Source organism: Sturnus vulgaris, chromosome 18 (assembly GCF_052056855.1).
Source record: "Sturnus vulgaris isolate bStuVul1 chromosome 18, bStuVul1.hap1, whole genome shotgun sequence".
Lineage (NCBI taxonomy): Eukaryota > Metazoa > Chordata > Aves > Passeriformes > Sturnidae > Sturnus > Sturnus vulgaris.
In genome coordinates, this window is record NC_142260.1 from 4,630,207 (window position 1) to 4,650,274 (window position 20,068).

General features: G+C 48.3%; 2 protein-coding genes across 3 annotated transcripts in view; one reads left to right on the forward strand and one right to left on the reverse strand.

Annotated features, from left to right (window-relative positions):
- The window catches only part of DEAF1 (DEAF1 transcription factor), a 32,410-nt gene extending 25,459 nt beyond the window's left edge, over positions 1-6,951 (forward strand). For both annotated transcript variants that reach the window (XM_088175606.1, XM_014878893.2), the window contains exons 11-13: positions 3,454-3,519; positions 5,202-5,291; positions 6,272-6,951. In XM_088175606.1, coding sequence (XP_088031732.1) covers positions 3,454-3,519; positions 5,202-5,291; positions 6,272-6,376 — 261 coding nt within the window. In that variant the 3' untranslated portion in view covers positions 6,377-6,951. The remainder of the gene's footprint in view (positions 1-3,453; positions 3,520-5,201; positions 5,292-6,271) is intronic.
- A 2,301-nt stretch (positions 6,952-9,252) lies between these two features.
- DRD4 (dopamine receptor D4) lies at positions 9,253-18,709 on the reverse strand. Its single transcript, XM_014878784.2, has 4 exons — positions 18,433-18,709; positions 10,816-10,928; positions 9,923-10,470; positions 9,253-9,516 (listed from the first exon to the last, which is right to left on the reverse strand). Exons 1-4 carry the CDS (start codon positions 18,661-18,663, stop codon positions 9,314-9,316), a joined length of 1,095 nt encoding a protein of 364 aa, XP_014734270.2. The 5' UTR covers positions 18,664-18,709; the 3' UTR covers positions 9,253-9,313.
- Positions 18,710-20,068: the final 1,359 nt, after the last annotated feature.

Here is a 20,068-nt window from a genome sequence, read left to right on the forward strand (position 1 = left end):
TGGATTAAAACTGACTTGACATGGGAAGGATGAGCACGTGATTGTTTCCAGAGAAAACCCCTTTTCCAGGAACTACTGCATCCCCAGTTATACCACTTGTGTCTCACCATTCTCAGTGTGTAATGGGGGCCTACACGAACTTGTGCACTATGGTGAAACCACGTGCTTATTATGGTATTTTTTATCATCCAGACAATTCTAAGCTGTGCTGGCAGCTGGAACCATCCAGGCAGTATCACGAGTAGCTATCTCTGAATTAATTCCTGCTTGGTGAATTCCATATTTGGACAAAACTCTGTGTTCCTGGATACAGGGAAGCAATTACGCTAAAGGTCAAAAAATTGGCTCTCTGCTTTTGTGTTGGTCAACGGGCCTTTCCCAATTTCCTAGTGGTTTGTAACATGAGTTTCTCACTCCATGTATGTGTGTGGTCCCATGGCTTTTTGGGCAGTTAAGGTATATGAGAGGCAGACAGAGGGGTCTTCCTGCCCTTCAGGTAGGGGATCTTTTCTGGACCAGTTTAATAAAAAGGAAATTGGTGCTTAATCACCACTTTCTTTGTTCCTCGGACAGAACTTCCAAGGGTGAACAAACAGGGGGAACCTTTCCTGGTGGTGCCGTTGTGTTGGAGCTGCAGGGCGAGGCTGGGTTACAGATGAGATGATAACGGAGCTGCAGACACAGCTCTTTCTGCAAGAGTGACTCAGTACAGAGCAGTATTGCAGAGATCTGATAGAACAGGCTGGTTCCCGACTGGATACACAAACTTAGGTGCCTTGTCATATGTTGCACATACAACACTCAGTATGCTGTGTTTTGCTATTATATTTATTATTTAATGAGCTTTGGCGTCATTAAATATCACAAATGAGCTGTCCTGCTCCCATAGAGCAGCAGTTAGGCTGCCTTAGTTTTACACAGCAGGAGCTGTGCTCTGTGCTGGCAGTGTTGGTGCCTGTGGGACTCACAGAGCTCTGAAGTGTGTCTGACACGAGGGGTTTGCACTGTGCCTTCCTACTCGTAGGATCTCAGCCCTGTGTCAGGGGACATCCTTATCCCTTCTGAAGGAACTGTTCCAGGTGCTGGACCTAAAGGCTTCACCAGCAGGGAAGGTTTTTAGCATGTAATTTAGTATTTTGGCAGTTCTGACATGCACTCAGTTGCTCTCTTAATTTCTGTAAATTTGTTCGAGGGTCATGGTTTGTTGGGCAAATTTCAAGACTGAGGATCTCCTTCAAATTTTCTTTTCATCTTTCCCACAAGTAGTTTTGATGCCCCTGGGTAAGTCCTTGGCCTCACTGTGCCTCAGATGAAAATAACACTTCCTTCCCAGAGAGCCTACGGGCATGTTTGCAAAGTGTTAGGGTCCTCTGAGTAAGGTTACATTTGTATTACTTAGAAGTCCTGGGGAATGATATCCCAAAAGGAAAGCAAACCATGAGCCTTCCAGCTCCATGTTTATATGAGCTTCCAAAATATGTCATGATATTGCAAAAAATGGAAATATGGAGACATTTATAAGGTTTTCCTGAATTGCAGCACTTTGTGTGGGATTAGTTAAATACAGCTGCTCTGGTGGAATTTCATGTGGCTGTTAAGAAACAGTTCTTGACTATCAGTAGTAATTAGGTTGTGGCTGAGTATCTGATCCCTTGGTTAATATCTCCATGTTGGCTTTACTGCATTTTTCAGTAAGGGAAAGGCATTTAGGAATTTAGGGGTCGGTGTCCCTTGCAATAATTATTTGACATTTGCAGATCAGGTTTATCAGATTTTATCAGATTAAAGGCAGGACTGACATGCATTGGTGTGCTTGGGCAATTTAATTTTTTTGAGTGTGCATTAATCCATTGTTTATATCAGATAAACTTTAGGATGGGGACATTACACATACTCACCAAATTCTGTGCCAGAATTGCTGGGGGATAATAAAGAGATTCGGGAAATGCCTTAAATGGATTTTCTGTATAAGTTGAAGAGAATCAGTGTTGAAATCCCACAAATATTTTAATTGGAATAGCCCTCTATAAAGCAGGGATACTTCTGGAGCCATGCTCGTTTGAAAGCAAGGTGGAAAATTAAATCAGCAAACAGCTGGGGCATCTGAATGGTTTTTTAGAAAGATTAAACCAATTCAGGGCTGGCGAATATGAAATTAATCTAAATAGGGTGGGACAGTTAAGAAATATGTCTCTGGTCAGCAAACAGTGGCATGTGTACTCCAAACCAGCCGTGATACTCCTGGGAATTGGAGGTTCTAGGTTTTGTGGAGGTGTTTCTGTGACAGAGCTGAATGTCTTTGGCTTGTTCCTCTCTCTTATCACACCTTTTCCTTCTCCATGGTTTGTGCATGCCTGGAATTGCCTTGTCAAATAAGGCAAAACCAAATTGCATACCTGGCAGGCCACAGCAAGAGATTTCCCTGCCTCTGCCTCCATCTGCCTGGAGTTTTTAAACTTAATTTCTGTCATGGTAATATCAAGGTTTTGAAGGTTGTGGTTTCACAGGAGAATAAATACTGTGCTCTCAGCTCATACACTTGTAAATTAAGCCTTTAATCTCCTTATGTGTGTCAACTCCTGGGTGAACCTGCTTGGCCTGGAGGAAGGGGTTCAGCTTTTTTTGACTTTTTAACTGTTCCAAATACATTTAAGCCAGGATTAGCACATAATTAATTTGGGATTGGGTTTGGATGTCATTGGTTTGGGACTCCTGTCCCCCATTGCTGAGCATGTTGCTGCTGCAACAGGTACAGCAATATCTGGTTGGGCTTGAGCTGGTGTGAAGTGATTCTGGCAGAAAGCCAAAGGAGGCTGTGAACATCACCTCCAGAGGAGTGATGGAGTCACAACTTGTTCTACAGCCCTCTCACTCTTCTGTTGCAAGGAAGAGTAATGATTATGGTTAGTGCTGCTCCTAAAGTCTAAGGTGTGTTAATTTTGTTTGGGCTTTTTTCCCCCCTAATCCTTTTTGTTGGGCTGTATCTTCCCTCCAGACTCCTTTGGGTCAAGCCCAGTGATCCTAATCCACTAAGAGGCAAAGTTTGGCCCCAGAATATGGCACTTGACCCTGTTACCTTGGTGTTTTCCTTGTGTTTCCTGTGCTAATTTCCCAATTCCCATGTGTGAGGAGGTTGCAGTTAAACCCCCATTTTAAGGACAAGTGTGTGGCTGGATGAAGTGGGGAGCTGGGCTTGGAGGAGATGATGTGCTGAACTGGCAGTTTGTCACCTCAGGCCGTTTTCTCACAGGCTCCTTGCCCTGTCTCCACATCAGGTGACAGTGTTCCTCTCCTAGAAGGGAGGAGTGAGGGGCCACCCTGTCCTCTTACAACTGCAGTGTGGGGCTGGGTGGGCACAGCTCAGAATGGGGACCCTCCATCCCAGCGCCCTTTCCAACCCCTCACATCATGCTCTGGCTGGGAAATGACATGTCTGGTGTGTTTTCCTTGCAGCAATACCAGAGCCAGTTATTCCAACAAACAGAGGATGTGGATGGGAAGACAGAAATCATCATCAAGGTAGGCTGTGTTGTGAAGAGCCTTTTGGTCTTTGTCTCATTCCATTTAAAGACACAGAGGTTTTGTCATTGCTATGGAATCCTGTGCTTTGTGTCTGGCCTTCTGGCAAAGGATCTGACCCCTTCCTAGTAGGGCCAGTGCTCCAAGCAGTGTCTCCCCTTTCCCAAGCATTCTAGTTTTCTATGCTCCTTACTGTCACCTGGCCAGGTTCATCAGTCTCCCTCACCTCTGAATGGTGGTGCTGCAGCTCTGGTGGGTGGTTGTCACAGAGCTGTGACATAAAGAGAACTTGCTTTCTTTCTGTCCTGTGAGCTGGTTTCCATAACTCTACAATTTCCTCTGGCTTTTGGAATGGGAGTTAGTTCTGCACCCATGACTGAAGCCCTTAGAGCTGTGTTTCTCAGTTCTCTTTGAGATCTCCAGATACAACCATGCCCTGTGCATTTTCCACATTTTCCAGTAACTGTACAGGTTACAAACAGCCCCAGTCAAGTGTCCCCTTAGGGCAAGTTTTGCAAGTCCCAAATCGCAGCTTTAAGCCATTTTTGGTGTCCCAAATCCCCAGCTGCACATCAAGAGCACAAACACAGTTCAGTCTCACCAGCTGTTCACTGCAGGTACATGGAAAGGTGTGAGAGAGGGTGTTAATCAGAGCAGTGATTTTGGTGTGGTTGTGCTCAAAGAGAGAAGGAGCCTGGAGGAACTGAAGAGCTCATGATACATTCACAGCCCAGCAACGCTTCCTGTCACTGCTGCTGACGTGCTAATGATTTGTCAGGAGTTTAATGAGCTGGAAGTGGAATGCTCTGTGAAGTACTATTTTGGTGGCAGTTCAGTGATGTTTCCACATAAATATACAGGTTATGTTAATTGATGTCACCAAGATAAGATGAAAGCGATAGACGCAAAAACATTCCTTAAAAAGCAGATGTGATTTTTCACCTGTGTGTCCTATCTCACCTTGCTTCTGGATTTAAATCCTTGCCCCTCTTAGAGCCTCCTTAATTTGATTCCTGTTTCCCTCTTGGTACACTCCTTATGTAGTCATGACTGGGAAAGGACCATATCCCAAAGAACATATCCCATAGGAGCAGATCCGTTTTTTCTCTCTAAAGCTAGGGGAAAATACCTGAAGGGTCCTATCTGTATTCTTAGTCTAATGTCCTTCCTCAGACCTTCTCTTAGACATACCCAGGATTATACACCCAACAAAACCACCAATGAAATCTGCTTTAAATTTAGGATAAACTCAGAGCTTGTGTGTCAACAGCCTGTGCACAGCCTGACATGTCTGGGTGGGATATACCCAACTCCTGTAGTTAACCTGACTGATGGATACCTGACCTATCTGGAAGGAGGTTTCTCTGGGGCAGTGGGGATGGATTTCCATGACCAGTCAGTGTCCACACAGTTTTGGAGGGCTTCCTGCTCAACAAAGAAAGAAAAACAAGAGGTGCATTTCGTTTTCCAAAGTGATTCCTGCTAAAAGGGCAAGGAGAATGGGTCTTTGACAGGGTATCCAGAGGCCATTGGGCCTGTTTGTTGTGGGATGGTGTGCTGGGGGTATTTGGGAAACGGGAGCTTTCCCCTTGGCATTCCAGCCAGTCACAGCACCTCTGTTGCATCTCGGTGACACCCCTGGTTTGTCTGTGTGTGACGTCCCTCTCCATCCCTTCCCACAGCAATCCTGTGTCAACTGTGGACGGGAGGCCACCAACGAGTGCACGGGATGCCACAAAGTCAACTACTGCTCCACGTTCTGCCAGCGGAAGGTACCAGCATGCTTGTGACTTGGGATTCAGTTCCCTGGGGAGGGCTGTGTGACCCTGGGGACAGCCAGGCTGCTCGGGCTGTCACCTGATGGGTGTCAGCACAGAGGGAGGAATGGGCAGCAGAGCCAGGCAGTCAGAGCAGAACCTTGAGTGGGTCAAGCACTCCAAACCCACCCTGCCAGTGGGATCACCGGCAAGGCTGTAGTGATGGGGTAGGTCTGCAAGTCAGGACAGGGTTAAAAGGGTAGAGAAGGTCCCCAGGTTTGCACACACCTTCCCAAAGGCGATCCAGAAAATCCAAGTAACATGAGAAATGAAGCATGGACACCTCACTGGGAACTGTAGGGAGCTGGGAGCACTTTTACAGCCCGTCCTGCTTCTTCCTGGTGAGCTGCTTCCTTCCTTCCCTGCTGCTCCTGCCGTGGCACTGAGGACATAGTTCTCTTTTCTATTAGTTGTGATGCTGCAGGTGATACCATGGGACAGTCTCTACAACTGTAAACTTGGGAGGTGGGAACAGGTGTGAAGTACAGTGGGAAAAGCTGCTGTGTGTCACGTTTCAGACCAGTTGGCCCCTGCTTGGAGAGAAGGATGGTTCAGTTTAGCCAGTTACAGCTCTGCTGAGTGGCCAGATTCAGGCTGAGTCAGCTGTCCTGAATTCAGTCAGTTCTGGGAGGAATCTTTCCTGTCCTTCGGAAGCACTCAGTGTCAAGAGCTGCCTTTCAGGAGAGGCTTTAAATCAAGGTTCTGATTCAGTTTTAGTAAATTTTCCACCTGACTGACACTGATATCCTTGATTGTCGTTGGATTATGGTAGTATTCTGCTTAGTCCATATTAGTCTTATACTGATCCAGTGCGTGTCTCCTTTGCCCTCCATCACTGGTCTGCTTTGTGGAGAGAGAGTGCTTCTCACACAGTGAGGGCCTTTCTCCAAGGGCCTGTTCTTCTCACAGCCTTTCCCTCTGCTCTCCCCTGGCAGGACTGGAAGGACCACCAGCACATCTGTGGCCAGTCGGCCACGGTGACAGTGCAAGGGGATGAGGTGCACGTCCCAGACAATGTCATGGAGAAGGTCACCGTGTGAGCGCTCTACCTCCACAGCCGTTCATGGATACGCGGGGCCGGCTGGATCGGCGACCGGCAGGAACGGTCTGTCCTGTGCCAACAGCACTCTCCTCATTAACAGACTCATTTTGCATTGACTTTTTGATACTGTGACAGCACTTGTCTATTCCTAACCCCCTTCCCAAGCTTTGGATAATACAGAGACTGTGAAAACCTCATTTGGAAGCCTCTCCCTTCCATCCCAGCCCCGACTGGCTTTGGGAGGCTTTGCCTTTGCCTGACTGGATCCTCCACCATGTGGATTACAGCAGTCTCCTCATCTCTCTTGAGATGGATCTAAAGCAGATGCTGCAAGGAGATTTGCCAGTGCTTCCTCCTACTGGGGCCTCCCTACCTCTCATTAGAGAAGAGAAATGAATCTTTGGTTTAATTGCCTTGACAAAGTTGGTACAAGTTCTTAGTCTGGCATTGAAAGGATTTTTGTTTTTCCTGTGTTCCCTCTGTGCTGGGCAAATCTGGAACACATTGGAGCTTCTCCACTTAAATATAGTTGAAAAATAACATGTTGTTAAATAAAATGTGGTGAAAGCACAAGTGTGCCCAGTGGTTCCTCTTAATTCCCAGGGCAGCACTTTGTGGTACAGGTAACTGCACAGGGGAGTGCACCTACAGGTACACGTGTGTCTGTACTCCCTGGCTACCTGGGAGGTGTTTTCTCCACAGGGAAGCACAGCTTCATTCCACAGCATGACTGGAATGTCACTCATAGCATCCAGCTGGCCAGAATCAGATGAGCAAGGTGAGCACACATGGATATGGGGCTGTCCTGTCCCTGCCGTGTAGGAGCTGCTAATTAGAGATGTGCTGACCATTAGGGAGTTACTTGCTTTGTTCACAAAACCAAAATAATTTAATTAATAATCTATTACTTAAATAATTAGTATTTTATTTGTTAATTAGGTTAAACCTTTATTTGTGGTTGGAGACTTCAGAGGAGTCTTGACAGGCGCACAAGCCTCTGGTTATTTGGTTGGGTTTGTTTTTAGCTCCAGGCATAGCCCCCATTAGGGGTCACAGCCCCCATGAAGGGTCACTATTGTTTGCTTTGGTTGAGGGGTCACACCTCCTGTGAGGGGTCACTTGTCCTGACTCTTGTTTGCTCCAGTTTGGTGATGGAGGATGAGGATGGTTGTTCAGCTCCAGGCAGGGTCACCTGAACCACAGAGTGACCCAACCCAACATCACACACACTGTCAAACAGAGAAAATTCTATCTGGAGTTATGGGAAGCTTAAAAAGAGAGAAAAATGCCATGGAAAAGACTAGAGGTTTCTGACAAATCTGTTCCTTCCCCTGTGCATCTTAAAGGTCTGTTAGACTGCATTCCATGTGTTCCAAGGCAGTAGGAGCTGTTCCATCTCTCTCAGTGGGGTCTCTCAGAAGTGCCCTTGGTGGGTTTGCCAGCGACACCAGCTCCCGAGGGGCATCGGTCATGAGTCTCCCATGGTAGGAGGTGACAGGGGACAGTCGGTGGGAGGTGGTGAGTGTTACTTCTTAGCTGTTTCCTGGGAAAGTTATTCCTCCTAACGCAGAGCTGAGCAGGCCCAGGGGGCAGCACTGTGGTGCCACCGAGGGCGAGGAGCTGGTGGCCACAGCGTGCAGCTTTTCCAGAAAGAACCATGCTTCCAACGAAAGCCAAGCAGGAACTAAGGCAGGATGGGGACAGAAACTATCTGTGATACTTCTGGGAAGGAAAACACAGGCAACTCCTTTCATTCCCGTAGCAAAACGCTCATTCCTGCTTCCCAAAGTAATACTTGAGTGTTGAGAATGGTTTTGCTCACAGTTAAATGCTGATTGCTGTTGTCTAGAACTTGGAGACAATTAGTTAATTGACAAGACACTCTTAATTGAGCTCACATTAACATAGCTATTTTACAGGGTTTCTTGCATCCTGCATTCAGATGCAGTAAAGACAGCTCCAAAACAGCAGCTCTGGAAAACCCCACAGTGCCCTGGTACCTGTTGGGGCAGCTGTGCCCCAACCCAGCAAGCGACAGCTCAGAAATGCACAATATAATCATGTGGGAATCGAGTCTGTTTGCTGATGAGAAATTGAGCACTTGCTATTTTTAGTCAAAGGAACACTCAAAACATCCCTTTTCTGTTCTGCTTCCAAGCAAATTCCCTCCTGGAAAGCAACAATCCTGTACGAAACATTACTTGGAAGACTCTAATTTTCTGCAATATTCTTTTTCTCCTCTCTGAGCCTCAGCAACGAGAATCACCTGTCCCACTGGCTGCTGTGGCTGTCACTGCATGCAGGTTCACCTGAAGGTATGAAGCATTTTTTCCTGAGGCTGGAAACAATTCCTGGCAGGAATCACGTGAAAATCATCACAGGAAATTCTGGAGCACTAACAATAACATGATGGTGCCTTTGTAAGACCCTTGTTAAACATGAGTGAAATCAGTTTTTGGGTTTAAAATTATCAAGGATAAGGGGAAAGGAGATTGCATAGGTAGATTCACCTTCACCTGGCATATGGACATCTGGAAATGAGCTTGGTACCCTTGTCTGGAATGTGGACATCTGGAAAATGAGCTTAACAACCTTTTTCCCCCCAGACTCGTGTCCATGTCTCCTCACAGCCCTGTTAATACCACCCCAGAAGCTAGAAGATTAGAAATTACTATTATTATTATCCCTGCTTACATCAAGCAGCAAGTGTTAAAGAAGGGGCTACACTTGGCAGTTTCCAGTGGGAAGACTTTTCAAGCTGCATCCACTGGCCCTGACCTGTAACACCTTACTACAAGGACTTGGGGAGCTCCTTCCTTCAGCTGCCAGCTTTCCTCATCCTCCCCTCATCCCCAACAAAGACAGCAGACCAGAGGCAGAAATAGATCTTTAATGAACTATACAAAAAATGACCTGGTGGTTCTTCCTGGAGGGCTCAGCAGAAGAGGTGCAAGACTTTGTGGAAGAAGTTCCTGAACTCGGCGTTGAACACGGTGTAAATGATGGGGTTGAGAGCACTGTTGACGTAGCCCAGCCAAGTGACAGTGCTGGTGACTTGAGGGGGGATGGAGCAGGACTTGCAGAGAGCCCTGGTAATGTGCACCACAAAAAAAGGTGTCCAGCAGAAGAGGAAAGCACCTGCCAGGAGGATAATAAAGAGAGAAGGTGATGTTCAAAAGGGTTTAATTTAAGAAAACCTGAGCCGAAAAAGACCGACACAGCTCAGGCACGCAGGGAAAAGGTAGCAATTGTGCTGACATGTGGAGCTGGCTTTGTACAGACAAAAATTTGGGATGCCTTTCCTGTCCTAAACATTGATGAAAAGTCTTCAGTTAGTCTCGCTTTGGCATTGAATGTAAGATATTGCGAGTCACAGGTTTGCCTTGAAGGGAGGTTGGGTTATAAACACTGCATGTGTTCTTTCCCAAGGGTGGCGGTTTTTGGCACTGCTCTGGATTCACCCGGGTCCTGCCAGTGTGAGTGCAGTGGTGGGGCAAGGTGGCACACTCCCCACCCTCCCCAGCCATCCCTGGCAGCTACTCACCAACAACGACCGGCAGCACCCGCATGGCCTTGCGCTCCCGGCCATTGATCTTGGCCCGCTTGCGCCCGTGCCCTGGGTGCGGGTACCTGAGGTGTGGGTAGGACACAGTCTGGATCCCACTGTTCGTCCCACACTCCCCAGGGAGGCCGGCACGGGCGTAGGGGCTGCACTCCAGTGACCCCAGCCGGGTCTGCTCTCTCTCCATCAAGGTTGGGGGGTGATAGAGCTTCCTGTTGGCTCCGTAGATGCAGCCTCTCAGCTTGGCCTTCCGGGCTTCTTCCCAGCGCTTGAGTCCTTGGAACATGCCACAGTACAGCACCAGCATGACAGGACATGGGATGAAGAAGGAGCAGATAGAGGAATACACGATGTAGTTGTCATCCTCCAGTTGGCACAAGCTGGGGTCCCGGTCTGGGACGTTGTTGAGGCCAAATATGACTGGGGATGCCACAGCAAAGGCGAATATCCAGGTGGTGGATATAAGGATCAGCTGCCGCAGGTCGATCTGTCGCCGGTTGTAGTTGAGTGGGATTTGGACAGCGATGAACCTGCCAACACAGCCCTGGGTGAGTCAGTCCTGGTGTGGTGGTGGCACCACTGATAAAGTAACCAAGGGGCCCCAAGCTCCTTGTCACTGTCTTTCTCCCCATTAATTTACTTTACTAACAGCCGAGGCCTGGGCTACAACCAGAACAGCCAAGGGACAGCTCTGGCTCGTAACACAAGGAGCTTTCAGCTTGGCCACCACTGATGGGACACAAACCTGGTGGTGGAGAACATTAGGGTAGAACACCCTCCTTAGGTAGGGCAGAATCCTCCCGGCCTGGGATGCTGGCAGGGGCCTATGGAACCAGTGTGCTGCCCAGGCACAGCCAGAGCAGGAAGCCACTCACCGATCCACGCTGATAGCACACAGGTTGAAGATGGAGGCTGTGCACAGCATCACGTCCATGGTCATCAGGGCATCACACAGCACTGTGCTGAGGGACCACACTCCTCCCTGGAACTGAAAAGATCCCTGGGGTCAGCAGATGCTGTGTCCTTTAAAATGACAGGAACATGGCCAGACCTGGGTGCCTCAGCCACTCACATTTCCTCCAAACAAACAGCCCAAAGCTGAGTGCTCCTCCCATGGCATGGTGCTCCCAGCATAGCAGCCACGCATGGGAATCAGCCCCACACAGAGCCCACAGCCTGCTCAGGGCTTGTGGTTCTGGCCTGTCTGGAGAATTGAGCCCTCAGACCATTAGTAGAGCCAAGTGAGTCATGCTGAGTCCAGAGAAATGGATACATCACCCTTGGGTGAGGGCAGATACCCCCCAAATTCCTCAAACCCCCTAGTTCAGGACCCCAAGATCTGCCCAACAAGGCAGTATTGGCTGCACAGCACCCTGAGCTCAGTCCCCAAGCAAGCAAGAGACAGAACACAAAGCTCTTCTTCCATTCTGTGTCCCAACCTCTCCAACCCCCTGATGGGAATGGTTTCCCTGTGTTACACAACTGTTCCATCCTGGCAGGCCAAGCACAAGTCCAGCTCTGGAGACCAGGTCCAGGCAGTGATTAACAACCTCCGATTCTCTCCCCACAGTCACAGGCATCAGGGCAGAGCAGCAGGGACCAGTGTCAGTGCTCTGAACCACCTGGAAGTGTTGACTCTGCCATCCTTGGTGATTTTCAGCTCGGTCATGTCTCAGCCAGCAGCACAGGCTCTGCACAGCCCATAGCACAGGACAGGCAGCAGGACAGACAGAAGGACAGCAATGGCTGATGCTCGTACAGCCAGAAACTACTTGCAGCACTTTGTTCCAATCAAGTGCTTGTCTCACCCAGCTACAAACTCAACTTGTGCTTTTAACATTAGAACACTTTTTAGGCTGATACAGAAATAGGTCACCTCGATCCCATTCCTGTGCCATTATTCCCATGAGCTCCTTGGGTACAGGCAGAGGCCTATCAGTTTGCTCACACCTGCACAGGTAAACCAAGAAGCTCAACAGACTGTCACCACAAAGGCAGCAGGGAGTTTTTCCTTTGAGTTTGAGACTGTGAGGAAAATTCCACCATCCTTTGGGTCCCTCTGCAGAGAGAGGTTCAGTTAAAAACCCAATAAAATGTACAAGTAAGTATGATTTTAGTATGGGTTTATTGTTCCCACATTACAACGTTCTTTTTTTTACAAATGAGGTAGAGAGACAGGATTTTTAGTTGCTTTAGAAAGTGTGGTTTCTTTTTCTTGTTTTTTACAAAAAATGTGAGTTTTTGTTACAGGTGTTGAGAGTATGGCTAGAAGTCACAAGACGTATGGTTACAAGGTCTTTTAAGGATTTATTAACCAAAACACTGCCAACAAAGATATTTATGTTTCTAATCCAATACTAAGAAATTTTGTTTAATTACAGTGTGACCTTTCTTAGCCAATCTTGTTCTGACACACAGACTTATTTTAAGACTTTTTGTCACCTTTATAACTACTTTTGTTCTTTCTATATTTTAAACTCTATAGCTAAACTTTTTTCTACTTAATATGTCTCTGCTTTAAGCTTTAAATCTACATTCTTGCTTCTAGCACCTAAGCTTGAAAAAAAGTGTTCAGTAGCAATGGCCCCTTGTCACGTCTGTCTCAAACACTTTATTTTGATATTGCAAAATACGAAACACTATCTGTACTGTCTATGTGCTTTTATTAAAAAATATATGATAAATATTACTATAGTATATCTATTGCTACATGTAGTGTATTTAATTTTCTATCATCTAATAGATATAATGTATTATATATTTTTATCTATAGAAAATGTGCTGCATAATATATATATATATAAAAACCCCAGAGACTTTTTCCTCTATAGCAATAGCCAGCCAGTGCTGATAGAGTCTAATGTTGCTGCCCTTTAATGTTGCAGGTTTCAGGAAGCAGGTATGGATTTGTTCCTGTACTGGTGCTAAACAACAGGCTGTGATTTCATTCATCCCAGCACAGAGAGGAGCCACGTGGGGAACACACTCCACAGAACGCCAGGAAAGTGCCGAACCCCAGCCCCTGCCAGCAACCGGGCAGGCAGCTCTGCAGGGATTAATATCAGCCAATAATGATGTCAAGCACAGGATTATGATTAGAGGAGCTGTAAAGCCAAAGGAGTCTCTGAAGTAACTGTTTTGCTATTTTTGTACAGCATCTCCTTGAGGTACCTCCAGGGGAGCTCTGGAGTCAGACGTGAGTGCTTCATTCAGCCTCTTCTCTAGCACAGTGCAGAAACTCCAAACTGAATTTGGCACCTGAATCATCAAAAACCAAATTTCTGCCAAGCTCACTGGGATCTCATCAGATTCAGTTCAGCTTATGAGAGAGAAAATTTGATTTTGGGCTACAGTTTTCCAAACCTATTTGTGATTTGGGAGAACTAATTGATTCTGAAAAGGACAAGGGCTCTCAGGCTGCAGCACCTTTGAATCATGTGAGATTAAAGTCGGGCACTCGGAAAATGCTATAAACCCTCCCTTTTCCCTACCAACCCCCAAGACTCTGGCTTTGAGGAAGGTGCTAGGAGAGAACTTCCCATTCTATGGTGTCTGTCACCTGCCCACCTTGGCAAAACGTGCCAAGGACCCCTCTGATGGGAGAGTAACTTTGGATAAGAGGTTTTGCTGGGCCATGTGATTAAGGAGTACCTAATTCCAGGAGGCTGCAGCAGATTAGCCCATCAAGGTACAGAGTGTTAAGATTTAGGGATCACAAACAGCTCAAGCTTCCTTTAAGAAGTGCTCCAGAGCAACTGCATCTTCAGCGGCTGTTTGGGTTCTCCACTTTTCCAGAATACAATGCAGAAGTTTTTATAGGATGGTGGATGGCAGGAGACAGACTTGGCTTCTCAAACACCCTTGCTGCTGCCTTCCTAGTCAGCCCATTCCAGTATCCTTATTCTAAGCACAGCTAATCTGTAAGGAAAACTCTGCATTCTAAACCAGCCTGATACCAGAAGAGCTCCTGAGGGCAGGAGCCAGGACAGAGCCAAAGGTTTTAGTCTTATTCCCACTGATACCAGGTCTTGTCTCAGTCCTGCCACATGCAGGGAAGAGTAGGAGCCTGAAAGGGAATTAGGAGATGCCCAGCTGGACTTTGAACAAGCATCTGCCTCAGTGCAGCCATGGCTCAAAGACATGGCATGGAGTAAGAGGGCTGTGACACGAACTGGAAGAGGAACAGTCCTTGCCAGTGGGGAAGTCCAGCATCAGAGCCAAAGAATTGTCCCCATGTCCACCAGAAGCTGTCTTAGGGCTTTTTGTCATGAGTTGTGACAACTGTCACAGTTCCCAAAATACACAACACAGCCAGCAAGGGGAGAGGAAGAAGAGGGAGTGGGACATAAGACAGAGGTGCCTCATGTCTGCTCTGATGCTGTTTCTTAACTTAAATCATTGAAGTCAAAGTTTTTCAGAAATCATGAGCAATCCTGATCATCCACCTGAGACATTACGAGGACCAAGAATTCCAAGATAGCTCTCCCCAGTTACTGGTATCTGAGAAAAAAAGCCCTAAGCACTGGTATGTAATTGCTGGCCTGTCTCATCTCCCTGGTACTTTGTGTGGCTCAGACATCAGCCAGGCCCAGAATAACATCTATTTCCACTAAAACTGTAACATTCTAGGAAAGACTAATCCCGAATCCTGCTGCATGCTGACATGGATTCACAGAGAGCCAGGGGAAATTTGGAGAGGATAGAGGTCTGGCCTCTCAGTAGAGGAGCTGTATCACAGGCACACGGAAATTACTGCAAGAAAATAGATGTTTTGATACCAAACAAGTGACACCCTCAAAGTTTTAGGCAGAACCCAGCACCCTCACCAAGATAAGAAGATAGCACATGTGGTTTTTACTGGCTGCTCTGTTATCGTGCCTGCTGGGAACACTCATCTTCCCTGACCTGGAGAAGGAGCCAGGTAAACATGCAAATCTGCTCAAACCATTTCCTCTTTTCCATAATCACTTACACAGGTCTTAGTGGCAAAGATGTTTACATAACCAACACCCTCAGCTCCTGCCAGCAGCTTCCTGGCTCAGGCCTGTTCCACAGCTCTGCTGCTCGGCAGGGATTAGCAGAGAGCTGATCACAGGAGCAGCAGGTACAGGTACAGGTGTGCTCCACAGCACAGTCCACGTGTGGAGCTTGTCCTGGTGCCTGCCTTCATTGCTGGGATGCCTCCACTAAACGAGGATGGTATAAACTCCTGCAAGTATCCCAGAGTCTTTGGGACTCCTGCCATTGTCACAGTCACTGGGAAGAGGAAGCAGTTACATACAAGGCAAGCCTTTGGAGCCATGCAGCTCCCTCCCAAAGCCACCTGAGCCAAGTGATATCCTGCAGTAACTGCACAGCACCGTAGCTCTGCTCCCTCAGGTAACCACTGTTTCAGTGCTCCCAATGCTCCAGGCACTCTCTGGGATTTTCTCCTGGCCCCTCTTCACATGAAAGCAGAACTCTGCTCCTCAGGAATAACAGTTAATGCCTGGGAGTGCCCCAGGCCATTTCCTTCCCCCTTGCTTCCCATCACCCGTGCCTTTCTGGCACTGGATTGATTGCTGGAAAGCACTTGACACACTCATCAGAAAGCCAGGGGTGGCAGAAGAGCAGTGCAACTTCCCCGTGGAAGTTACCATTACCTCTCCCCATCACACTGCTAAGACCTAAGCAAGCAGGAAGGTAAGTGCCTTCTGCCCACCAGGGCAGGCAGCTGTGTGGTAATTACAACTGGAAAACATTGGAACATGCCTTTGTTCTATATTTAGATGACTCCAGTGGAAAGAGACTGTGTGTCCATAATTGCTGCCAGTGTCTGAAATGAGCTTTCTTAACAACCAGAAATAAAAGCCAAGATCAAGAACTCTGTGCTCCAGAGTCTGTGAACAGCAGCAAAAGATCATCCTCATCCCACAGGAAGGAATCCCATCCCCACTGGGGCTTGGAGGAGATCTGTTGTTTGTGAGGATGTCGGATGTCACCTCAAAAGTTAAGTCTCTCCTGCTGTCTTCTAAAGCCTTGACTTGGAGGAATGTTTCCGAAACTAGAACACAAGATGCCACCTCACAGGAAAACAGCAACAAGGTGAGCAAGTTTCTGCTGAATGAAAAAATTATCAGTTTATTGTTCTGTTCCTGCTAAAAAAGCAAAAACCCACCACCTCAGCTAGGCTTCGAATTTTCCAATAGGCCCTCAGAGTCCACCTTTACTGTGTTGTACTAAAGTTTAAAACAACAAAACAAAAGCCCTATACCAAGAATGAAGGTTGAGGTGAACATTAATGATTGCCCAGGCCATATTTTCAGTGGCTACCATGTTTGGTACAGAGTGCAAGCTGGTTAAGCTAGTTTTAAAGAGCAATCACTATACCCTGCATCTTGCATCCCAATATCTAATTCTGAGTTTTGCCTCCAAGGGAAAAAAAAAAAAGAAAAGAAACCACAAAAATTCTGTCCTCTGGCATCGATTCAGTGGTTACTCTCCCTTTTCCTTATCTTATTTCAGAACAAAATGAGCTGGAAATCCTGCACCAGTGTACAGGAGACTATTAAAATGAACATAGGCATCTGCAGGCTTTGAGCCCACAGAGAAGCTTCCAGGCATGGAATGGGAACTGCTGCAACACTGGAGCTGGAGTTGCTCTACACATCAGAGCCCCACTGCCTGCTCCAGGGGGCTGTGACTGCTGCACCGTGCTCTCTCTCTCTCTCTCTCTGTACCCGATCAGCACTTCCCACACCTGCTCCATGCATTCCCTCCGAGTGCCAGGAGTGCAAATCCTGGTGCCTGTGCTGTTTTGTGCCTCTGAATGCCTGCCTGGCTGCAAGAGCTGCAGAGGATGGGAGGGAAAGACTTCTGTCATACAGCACCTTCATTCCCTGTGTTTAATATCCTGAGAGCAGAGACATGGAAGAATTCCCTCACAGAACTGATGTTTATGAACAGCCATGGAAGTCAACATACCATGTGTCACCACAAGCTGGACAGCCCCAGTTTTTAAAGCTCATGCAGGTATGAACAACCCGTTACCTGAGAATCCAGATCTTGTGGAATGTCTGTGGTATTCAAGGAAAGCCCCACAACACTCCTGCCCCATTGGATGAATTTTCAGAGGTACCCCAGAATACATTAACCTGTATTTTATATATTCCAGCAAAACTCCCACCTGCAGGCAAAAGGAAACCACTCTGGTGTTGGTGACTGCCCACAGAGAGACCTGGGGACTGAAAGCATTGAGAGACAACAGAAAGGAAGGAAGAAAAGGGATCCAAATTAGCAAAAAGCAGCTGAGAATAATGAAGAATGTGCCTTTCTAAGCAGCAGAATGGAGGTAATGAGGGAAAAGCAAATCCACCAAAACCAAGAGCACAGTGGAAAAAGAGGGGACTAATGCTCCAGTTCTTCATTAGTTCTTCTCATCAGTCCCCAGATAAACCTGCTGTTCCACAATACCTGTCTCCAGAGAGGTCACAATGTCCTGCAAAATCCTAGGATGAGGTAGAGACCATTCTAAGCTCTAATCTGCAGCCTGCCTTGCTTAGTGGAGGGCAGGCCTGCACAGTCAGGACCTGCTGAGCCATGGGGTGCTCTGCATGCCTTGCAAGAGAAGACAAGAGGGGAGATGCTCTTCCACAGCTGGGAAGAAGATCCACACTAAGAGCTACCACCAGGATGGGTAGAAAAACCTATTTGGCCCAGTGGATCCCTTCATCCTCTTGAGCAGGGAAGAGCCCCCAGCTGGTACTAACAGGTTCTAAAACATGCCCCTGCAAGCACAAGAGTTTATTCATCCCTGGCAGTAAATGTTACAGAGAGAACCACTCAGCTTCGGCAGTGTCTGTTGTTCTTTCCCTCAGCTGTCACAGTCTTGGAGGTGAACAGGTTTTGGGAGTGAACAGCAACTCTGCCCCACGTCCCTGAGCTGGCTCTCCACGACCACCATCACATGCTGGGTCAGGCCTGTGCCAATCAACAACCTGCCAACCAAAGCCACTCGGCGCAGGGTGACCAAATCCCATCCAGCTCCTGGGAAAGACAGCTTCTCCTTCTTAGCCAGCACAGAAAGTTGTTTCCTGGCTAAAGATCTCACTTTATCACAAAGATCTGCTCACTTTATGCCAAACAGAGCACAGCACCTGTCTCTTCCTATCCATTTCCTGACGGTAACCTGGACAGCGTGCAAGCCAAGGGGCAGCTGCACTCGGGGCATCTCCCTCCACCCGGCGCGGTTCGGACGGGGATCCCAGGAAGCCGCACGGAGCCGGCTCCGCTCGCCGCCGCCCGCGGTCCCGCAGCGCTGAGCGATGGAAGCTGTGACGCTCGGAGGTAAGAGCCGGGGGTTCTGACCGCCACATCCCGGGGTCAGGGCTGTCCCGAAGGGGAGAGAGCGGCTTTGACCCTCGGTACTTGGTCTCTTGCCCCCCCGCTGCCTCCTAACCTGCAGGCACACAAGCCCCATCCCGCCGTCCCCCGATGTCCCCGGGCTGTCTCACCTCGGAGTAGACGTAGAGGGGCAGGACGAGGAGGGCGAGCAGCAGGTCGGCCACTGCGAGGCTGACGATGAAGTAGTTGGTGGTGGTCTTGAGCGCCCGCTCCGTGCAGACGCTCAGACAGACGAGCCCGTTGCCGCCGACGATGAGGAGGATGAGGAGGATGCCGAACACCAGGGCGGCGATGCTGTGGCCGGGTCCGGCGGGCGGGGGTCCGGCGGTGCCGTTGCCCATGGCCCCGCGCTCGGAGCCGGGCCGGCCGCCGGGAGCTGCCCGCCGAGCCGCGGGAGGAGCCTCCGCCGCCGCCCCGCCCGGCCCCGGCCCCGGCCCCGCGGGGACAACTGGGTCACCAAGCGGCTTAAGGGGTGGCGGGGGGGGCGGGTTGGGGACAGGCTCCAGGTGTCCCGGCTCCTGGTGTCCCGGTGTCCCGAGCGCTGCAGAGGTCTGGCTGTGCTCTCACATGGAGTTGTTCTCTTAAGCAATGTTAGAGGAAAGAACTGGAATTAGTGCAGATCGGGTGAATAACCGGCAAATCGTATTTCCAATGCGTGTGTAGAATCTGGTGATGTTTAGGTGTTTGTAATTAAACGGAGTGAAGATCCAGACAGTCCATAATGAAATTTGAAGATACAGCCAAGACAGAGTGCTGCAAGCATCTTGGAGCACAGTGTAGGGATTCAAAGTGTTCTTGATAAGTTGGCAAATGCAGGATGCACTTCAAAAGGAATTTTGCACCTTACCCATGCTTGGGCAGGAATAACCAACTGCAGACATGTAGCATACAGGAAGAAACCAGAGAGGAAGCAAGTGTGCAAACAAAGATGGGGTGGCAGGTCATGAGCTGAACACGGGGCTGGGACATCTCACTGCAGAAAATGAGAGAAAAATGCTGTTTGAGGGGTTTCTATGCAACTGCAGGATCAGGAAACACAGGGAGGTGTGACGTCCCATTTCTAGCCCAGATGATTTGGGAGATGTGGGAGCTGATACAGATTCTGTGGGCATCTCTGCAGCTGTGCCACCAAACCTCAGCCCAGATGTTAATGCCAGGTAAGCATGCAGGCCAGCCTGGTGTTTGTGGAAGGCAGTGGGAAGAGAAGGCACAGCAGTAAAGGGACATTTATACTGCATGGAGGGGGAAAATACATTATTGGAAACTTTTTATGGGACACAATTACTTCTAAGATCTCTTTTTAGGCAGCAGCTATCAGAGTTTCATCCAAATTATTGAGACTTCTGGGAGAAATCCTCTCTCCAAACCCTGCCCTCGCTGCCCCAGTTTCCCTTTTACTCTATTTTGGAAAGGGTCGTGGTTACCTCTCACCATGTTCAGCATGGAAAAGCCACAGCCCTGGTGTCAGCCACGGGACACAGATCCAAGCACTGTCCTTCCCTTGGTCTGGACTAACAGCAGTTGATCCACACAGTCTGTTTTGCCCGGCTGCTGTGGCTCTGCAATTTCATACATGAATAGGAGAAAATTCCCTTGGTTTAAGCACTTGGACAACAGCCTGGTTGGCTAAATTCTGCCTCCAGAGGTGGGATTTCCATGTCTTTTCTAAAGCCAGCAAGAATGCCATATCTTTAGTAACTACAGAGTTGTACCACCCTTCTCTCCCATCCCAGTGACGGTTGCCCA